This window comes from Rhinoderma darwinii, chromosome 4 (assembly GCF_050947455.1).
Source record: "Rhinoderma darwinii isolate aRhiDar2 chromosome 4, aRhiDar2.hap1, whole genome shotgun sequence".
Classification (NCBI taxonomy): Eukaryota; Metazoa; Chordata; class Amphibia; order Anura; family Rhinodermatidae; genus Rhinoderma; species Rhinoderma darwinii.
In genome coordinates this window covers 409718610-409727038 of record NC_134690.1, presented here as the reverse complement: position 1 = coordinate 409727038, position 8429 = coordinate 409718610, and the positions used below count along the sequence as shown (strand labels likewise).

At 52.4% G+C, this 8429-nt stretch overlaps 1 protein-coding gene across 1 annotated transcript in view; it reads left to right on the top strand.

Moving 5' to 3' along the window:
- Window positions 1-8429, top strand: part of CUL9 (cullin 9) — an 84592-nt gene that overhangs the window by 32480 nt on the left and 43683 nt on the right. Inside the window, 10 exon segments of the mRNA XM_075863775.1 lie at window positions 1310-1405; window positions 1516-1576; window positions 1579-1690; window positions 1758-1891; window positions 1970-2058; window positions 2060-2156; window positions 2304-2410; window positions 2519-2701; window positions 3077-3234; window positions 3472-3706. Coding sequence (XP_075719890.1) covers window positions 1310-1405; window positions 1516-1576; window positions 1579-1690; window positions 1758-1891; window positions 1970-2058; window positions 2060-2156; window positions 2304-2410; window positions 2519-2701; window positions 3077-3234; window positions 3472-3706 — 1272 coding nt within the window.

Sequence of the window (8429 nt, the reverse complement as noted above, 5' to 3'; positions counted from 1 at the left end):
TACAGGCTTTATATAATGTACACTGCAGGGATAGTATGGGGGGGTACAGCTTTATATAATGTACACTGCAGGGATAGAGGGGGGGGTACAGCTTTATATAATGTACACTGCAGGGATAGTATGGGGGGGGTACAGCTTTATATAATGTACACTGCAGGGATAGTATGGGGGGGGGTACAGCTTTATATAATGTACACTGCAGGGATAGTATGGGGGGGTACAGCTTTATATAATGTACACTGCAGGGATAGTATGGGGGGTACAGCTTTATATAATGTACACTGCAGGGATAGTATGGGGGGGTACAGCTTTATATAATGTACACTGCAGGGATAGTATGGGGGGGTACAGCTTTATATAATGTACACTGCAGGGATAGTATGGGGGGGTACAGCTTTATATAATGTACACTGCAGGGATAGTATGGGGGGGTACAGCTTTATATAATGTACACTGCAGGGATAGTATGGGGGGGTACAGCTTTATATAATGTACACTGCAGGGATAGTATGGGGGGGGTACAGCTTTATATAATTTTACAGGGGGGTACAGCTTTATATAATGTACACTGCAGGGATAGTATGGGGGGGTACAGCTTTATATAATGTACACTGCAGGGATAGTGGGGGGGGGGGTACAGCTTTATATAATGTACACTGCAGGGATAGTATGGGGGGGTACAGCTTTATATAATGTACACTGCAGGGATAGTATGGGGGGGGTACAGCTTTATATAATGTACACTGCAGGGATAGTGGGGGGGGGGTACAGCGTTTATATAATGTACACTGCAGGGGATAGTATGGGGGGGGTACAGCTTTATATAATGTACACTGCAGGGATAGTATGGGGGGGTACAGCTTTATATAATGTACACTGCAGGGATAGTATGGGGGGGGTACAGCTTTATATAATGTACACTGCAGGGATAGTATGGGGGGGGTACAGCTTTATATAATGTACACTGCAGGGATAGTATGGGGGGGTACAGCTTTATATAATGTACACTGCAGGGATAGTATGGGGGGGTACAGCTTTATATAATGTACACTGCAGGGATAGTATGGGGGGGTACAGCTTTATATAATGTACACTGCAGGGATAGTATGGGGGGGTACAGCTTTATATAATGTACACTGCAGGGATAGTATGGGGGGGTACAGCTTTATATAATGTACACTGCAGGGATAGTATGGGGGGGGGTACAGCTTTATATAATGTACACTGCAGGGATTGTGGGGGGCGTTCTTCATGTTGCTGTATTGGCGCCGGCTACTCGCCGTTATTTACGTTTTTCTTCTGTGGTCAGGTGAACATTTCTAGCTCCGCCTCCCGCGTTGTAGTCCTGGAGAACGCCACTCGTTTCTGGCCGGTGGTTCAGGTGAAGATTAAGCGGTGTCAGCAGGTAAGGCGCTGGATCCCCGCCTCTGCGCCGCTGCCCCGTTCTGCGCCGGTGCCCCGTTTCTGCGCCGGTTCTAGTTCTGGCCTCGGTCATGCAGCATTGTTTCCCCGCAGGGCGGCATTGACACGAGGGTGCGCGGCCTGGAAGTCTTGGGGCCGAAACCGACATTTTGGCCGGTTTTAAGGAGCAGCTGAGCCGGAGAACGTTCCTCTTCTACACCAGCAGAGCTCACAGCTGGGGGCAGGAGATCTGTGAGAAGAAGGAGCGCTTACTGCAACTGTTCAGCAGGTAGGTGCCCGCCACCACTGCCCCTCCAGCACCGGTAACAGATATTGGCAGCTCCGTCTTTTTGCAGGTTAAACCGTGGCTTGTCACACGAGCAGGAGTTTGCCGATCGGTTTCTGCCAGACGATGAGGCAGCGCAGGCTCTGGGCCGGACCTGTTGGGAGGCGCTAATATCCCCCCTGGTGAGGAGCATCACCACCGCAGGTACAGAACCTCTAGGGCTCACCGTGTACTTGTCATCTGTGGGACTGGACAGTGACCCTACAACCTGCTCTCTTTCAGACCCCGGAGGAGTGAGCCCCCTCAGCTGGCTTCTTACCCGCTACCTGGACAACATTCAGGGGTCTCGACAACCCAAAGCCCGAACTTTAAATCTTCAACTCTCGGGTCCGCAGACTGACTCATCTCCTGGTTCATGTGGACACCGGTCCCCTGGACACGGCCGGTCTGAAGCCCCCCAGTAAAACCAGTAAGTTACTTAACCTGCTGGAGATGGGGGAGCGGACAGGGTGTCTGTGTATAAGATGGATAGAGGGCAGGGGTCTCAAGGTAGGGGAGAGGGGGTCTTAATATACTTTTCTATGTGACGCGGTGTAACGTTTGCTTCTCTCCTCAGATGGAAAGAGTCGGGATGCCCCCAGTCCTCCTGTGAGACCCTTCGGTTCTGAATGGAGCAGTATGGCCGGGATCGCTCAGTGCTGGCAGGGAGTGGTCCGGAAGCAGGTAGCGGCTGCTTGGTTATTCTCAGGAATTGGCCCCCCGCTCATTACTGGGTCAAGATTTATCCTAGAGCTCTATGTAACTGGGTGTAATTCCCATTGTGTCCACCAGGTGCTGCGCTTTCTGGAGATGTCCTGGAATAACGTGGATCTGGTTCCCCGGTTTTGCTCCATGTACCGAGCTCTCAGACGCGCCATGGACGAGATGTTTGGACAGCAGACGCGGTTCTTACTGTCTCTACGCCAGGGGTTCTGTGAGGGAATGTTACAGCTGTCATTCCTGACAGCGCTGCACGTGAGTCTGTGTGGTGTCCTCCCCTGGTGTCTGTACGCGGGGTGTCCTCCCCCGGTGCCTGTGCGTGGGGTGTCCTCCCCCGGTGCCTGCGCGCGGGGTGTCCTCCCCCGGTGCCTGCGCGCGGGGTGTCCTCCCCGGTGCCTGCGCGCGGGGTGTCCTCCCCCGGTGCCTGCGCGCGGGGTGTCCTCCCCCGGTTCCTGCGCGCGGGGTGTCCTCCCCCGGTGCCTGCGCGCGGGGTGTCCTCCCCCGGTGCCTGCGCGCGGGTGTCCTCCCCCGGTGCCTGCGCGCGGGGTGGTCTCCCCCGGTGTCTGTATGTGGTGGGGCTCCCTCTTCCTGTTTGGGGAATGTTGCATCTCTGATGTCTGTGTGTTTCAGGTGACGGAGCAGTTTGCTCGCTATATGGATCGGCTGATCACTGCAGTTCGTGCCGTTTCCTCAGATCTCCGGTCCCTGGAGCAGCTCCAGCAATTCTTGGACTTTGTTCTTTTCTTGTCTGATTTAGAACTGGCCAATTCCTTTGAGCATTTTTACAGGTCAGTTAATGTTGCCCTTTGATGCTCTGTGCTGCTGTTGCCCTTTGATGCTCTGTGCTGCTGATTCCCTTTGATGCTCTGTGCTGCTGTTTCCCTTTGATTCTCTGTGCTGCTGTTTCCCTTTGATCTCTGTGCTGCTGTTTCCCTTTGATGCTCTGTGCTGCTGTTTCCCTTTGATGCTCTGTGCTGCTGTTGTTTGTTTGCTGGTTCCATTTCCCATGATGCTTCTTGTTATAGGCATTACCTCGCGGACCGGCTCCTGTTCCTTGGACCCTGCTGGTTGGAGAACTCGGTGGTCGATCACATTGGAATTTGTTTCCCAAACCGGTTCCCCCAACAAATGCTGAAAAACCTGCAGGAGGCAAATGATCTGCAGAGAGAGGAGCATCTGTACCGTCTGCAGGAGCGCGATAGAGGACTCTTAACAGAGGAGGAGGAAGACGAGGAGATTGACGAAAAGGAAGACGAGATGGTGAGAGGGGTTTGTGCTGAGGAAAAGACGATAAAGTGGTGGGAATGACGTCCCCGGGATGAAACTGGGAGAGGTGATAAACGGGTGAGATGAAATGTAGCGGCGGTGGACAGCGTGTGGTTAACTCCTCCTGATCAGAGGCGGCTTCTTCACTGTTGCTCCTCCTCCTCAGTTATGATCGGGTGCGGCTTCTTCACTGTTGCTCCTCCTCAGTCATGATCGGGGGCGGCTTCTTCACTGTTGCTCCTCCTCAGTTATGATCGGGGGCGGCTTCTTCACTGTTGCTCCTCCTCAGTTATGATCGGGGGTGGCTTCTTTACTGTTGCTCCTCCTCAATTATGATCGGGGGCGGCTTCTTCACTGTTGCTCCTTCTCCTCAGTTATGATCGGGGGCGGCTTCTTCACTGTTGCTCCTTCTCCTCAGTTATGATCGGGGGCGGCTTCTTCACTGTTGCTCCTCTTCAGTTATGATCGGGGCGGCTTCTTCACTGTTGCTCTTCCTCAGTTATGATCGGGGCGGCTTCTTCACTGTTGCTCTTCCTCAGTTATGATCGGGGGCGTCTTCTTCACTGTTGCTCCTCAGTTATGATCGGGGGCGGCTTTCTTCACTGTTGCTCCTCTTCATTTATGATCGGGGGCGGCTTCTTCACTGTTGCTCCTCTTCATTTATGATCGGGGGCGGCTTCTTCACTGTTGCTCCTCCTCATTTATGATCGGGGCGGCTTCTTCACTGTTGCTCCTCCTCAGTTATGATCGGGGGCTTCTTATTCACTGTTGCTCCTCCTCCTCAGTTATGATCGGGGGGCGGCTTCTTTACTGTTGCTCCTCAGTTATGATCGGGGGCTTCTTTACTGTTGCTCCTCCTCCTCAGTTATGATCGGGGGCGGCTTCTTCACTGTTGCTCCTCCTCAGTTATGATCGGGGAGGCTTCTTCACTGTTTCTCCTCCTCAGTTATCATCGGGGGCGGCTTCTTCACTGTTGCTCTTCCTCAGTTATCATCGGGGGCGGCTTCTTCACTGTTGCTCTTCCTCAGTTATCATCGGGGGCGGCTTCTTCACTGTTGCTCTTCCTCAGTTATCATCGGGGGCGGCTTCTTCACTGTTGCTCCTCAGTTATGATCGGGGCGGCTTCTTCACTGTTGCTGCTCCTCAGTTATGATCGGGGCGGCTTCTTCACTGTTACTCCTCCTCATTTATGATCGGGGCGGCTTCTTCACTGTTGCTCCTCCTCAGTTATGATCGGGGGCTTCTTATTCACTGTTGCTCCTCCTCCTCAGTTATGATCGGGGGGCGGCTTCTTTACTGTTGCTCCTCAGTTATGATCGGGGCTTCTTTACTGTTGCTCCTCCTCCTCAGTTATGATCGGGGGCGGCTTCTTCACTGTTGCTCCTTCTCCTCAGTTATGATCGGGGGCAGCTTCTTCACTGTTGCTCCTCCTCAGTTATGATTGGGGGCGGCTTCTTCTGTGTTGCTCCTCCTTAGTTATGATCGGGGGCTGCTTCACTGTTGCTCCTCAGTTATGATCGGGGGCTGCTTCTTTACTGTCTCTCCTCCTAAGTTATGATCGGGGGCTGCTGCTTTACTGTTGCTCCTCCTCCAGTTATGATTGGGGGCGGCTTCTTCTGTGTTGCTCCTCCTCAGTTATGATCGGGGGCTGCTGCTTTACTGTTGCTCCTTCTTCTCTGTCATGATCGGGACGTTCTCTGTTGCTCCTCCTCAGTTATGATTGGGGGCAGCTTTTTTTTACTGTTGCTCCTGCTCCTCACTTATGATCGGGGGCAGCTTCTTCTCTGTTGCTCCTCAGTTATGATCGGGGGCAGCTTCTTCTCTGTTGCTCCTCAGTTATGATCGGGGGCTGCTGCTTTACTGTTGCTCCTCCTCAGTTATGATCGGGGGCTGCTTCTTTACTGTTGATCCTCCGTTATGATCGGGGGCAGCTTCTTTACTGTTGTTCCTTCTTCTCTGTCATGATCGGGGCCTTCTCTGTTGCTCCTCCTCAGTTATGATCGGGGGCAGCTCTTTTTACTGTTGCTCCTGCTCCTCACTGATCGGGGGCTGCTTCTTTACTGTTGCTCCTACTCAGTTATGATCGGGGGCAGCTTCTTTACTGTTGCTCCACCTCAATTATGATCAGGGGCTGCTTCTTTGCTGTTGCTCCTCAGTTATCATCGGGGGCTGCTTCTTTACTGTTGATCCTCAGTTCTGATCGGGGGCAGCTTCTTTACTGTTGCTCCTCCTCAGTTATGATCGGTGGCTTCTTCTTTACTGTTGCTCCTGCTCCTCACTTATGATCGGGGGCTGCTTCTTTACTGTTGCTCCTACTCAGTTATGATCAGGGACTGCTTCTTTACTGTTGCTCCTCAGTTATGATCGGGGGCTGCTTCTTTACTGTTGCTCCTGCTCCTCACTTATGATCGGGGGCTGCTTCTTTACTGTTGCTCCTGCTCCTCACTTATGATCGGGGGCTGCTTCTTTACTGTCGCTCCTCCTCAGTTATGATCGGCGCTGCTTTTTTACTGTCTCTCCTCCTAAGTTATGATCGGGGGCTGCTTGTTTACTGTCTCTCCTCCTCCGTTATGATCGGCGCTGCTTTTTTACTGTCTCTCCTCCTCAGTTATGATCGGGGCTGCTTCTTTACTGTTGCTCCTCAGTTTATGATCGGGGGCTGCTGCTTTACTGTTGCTCCTCAGTTATGATCGGGGGCTGCTGCTTTACTGTTGCTCCTTCTTCTCTGTCATGATCGGGACGTTCTCTGTTGCTCCTCCTCAGTTATGATTGGGGGCAGCTTTTTTTTACTGTTGCTCCTGCTCCTCAGTTATGATCGGGGGCTGCTTCTTTACTGTTGCTCCTCAGTTATGATCGGGGGCTGCTTCTTTACTTTTGCTCCTCAGTTATGATCGGGGGCGGCTTCTTTACTGTTGCTCCTACTCAGTTATGATCGGGGGCGGCTTCTTTACTGTTGCTCCTACTCAGTTATTATCGGGGGCGGCTTCTTTACTGTTGCTCCTACTCAGTTATGATTGGGGGCAGCTTCTTTGCTGTTGCTCCTCCTCAGTTATGATCGGGGGCTGCTTCATAACTGAGGAGCAACAGTAAAGATGCTGCCACCGATCATAACTGAGGAGGAGGAGCAACAGTAAAGCAGCAGCCCCCGATCATAACTTAGGAGGAGAGACAGTAAAGAAGCAGCCCCCGATCACAGCTGAGGAGGAGCAACACAGAAGAAGCCGCCCCGATCATAACTGAGGAGGAGAGACCGTAAAGAAGCAGTCCCCGATCACAACTGAGGAGCAACAGTAAAGCAGCTCCCCCGATCATAACTGAAAAGGAGAAGCAACAGAAAAGAAGCAGCCCCCAATCATAACTGAGGAGGAACAACAGTAAAGAAGCAGCCCCCGATCATAACTAAGGAGGAGCTTTAACAGTAAAGATCGGGGGCTGCTTCTTTACTGTTTCTCCTCCTCAGTTATGATCGGGGGCTGCTGCTTTACTGTTGATCCTCCACCTCAGTTATGATCGGGGGCTGCTTCTTTTCTGTTGCTCCTCCTCCTCAGTTATGATCGGGGGCGGCTTCTTTACTGTTGCTCCTCCTCCTCAGTTATGATCGGGGGCGGCTTCTTCACTTGCTCCTCCTCAGTCATGATCGGGGGCTGCTTCTTTACTGTTGCTCCTCAGTTGTGATCGGGGGCTGCTTTACTGTCTCTCCTCCTCAGTTATGATCGGGGGCAGCTTCTTTACTGTTGCTCCTCCTCAGTTATGATCGAGGGCTGCTTCTTTACTGTTGCTCCTCCTCAGTTATGATCGGGGGCAGCTTCTTTACTGTTGCTCCTCCTCAGTTATGATCGAGGGCTGCTGCTTTACTGTCTCTCCTCCTCAGTTATGATCGGGGGCAGCTTCTTTACTGTTGCTCCTCCTCAGTTATGATCGAGGGCTGCTTCTTTACTGTTGCTCCTCCTCCTCAGTTATGATCGGGGGCAGCTTCTCTTTTGCTCCTCCTCCGTTATGATTGGGGGCTGCTTCTTTACTGTTGCTCCTCAGTTATGATCGGGGGCTGCTTCTTTACTGTTGCTCCTCCTCAGTTATGATCGGGGCGGCTTCTCTGTTGCTCCTCCTCCGTTATGATCGGGGGCTGCTTCTTCACTGTTGCTCGTCCTCCTCCGTTATGATCGGGGGCTGCTTCTTCACTGTTGCTCGTCCTCCTCCGTTATGATCGGGGGCTGCTTCTTCACTGTTGCTCCTCCTCCTCACTTATGAACGGGGGCTGCTTCTTTACTGTTGCTCCTCAGTAATGATCGGGGGCTGCTTCTTTACTGTTGCTCCTCAGTAATGATCGGGGGCTGCTTTTTTACTGTTGCTCCTCCGTTATTATCAGGGGCTGCTGCTTTACTGTTGCTCCTCCGTTATGATCGGGGGCTGCTTCTTTACTGTTGCTCCTCAGTTATGATCGGGGGCTGCTTCTTCACTGTTGCTCCTCAGTTGTGATCGGGTGCGGCTTCTTTACTTTTGCTCCTCCTCTTTTATGATCGGGGACTTCTTCACTGTTGCTCCTCCTCCTCACTTATGATTGGGGGCTGCTTCTTTACTGTTTCTCCTCCAGTTATGATCGGGGGCTGCTGCTTTACTGTTGATCCTCCACCTCCGCTATGATCGGGGGCTGCTGCTTTACTGTTGATCCTCCACCTCCGCTATGATTGGGGGCTGCATCTTTACTGTTGCTCCTCCT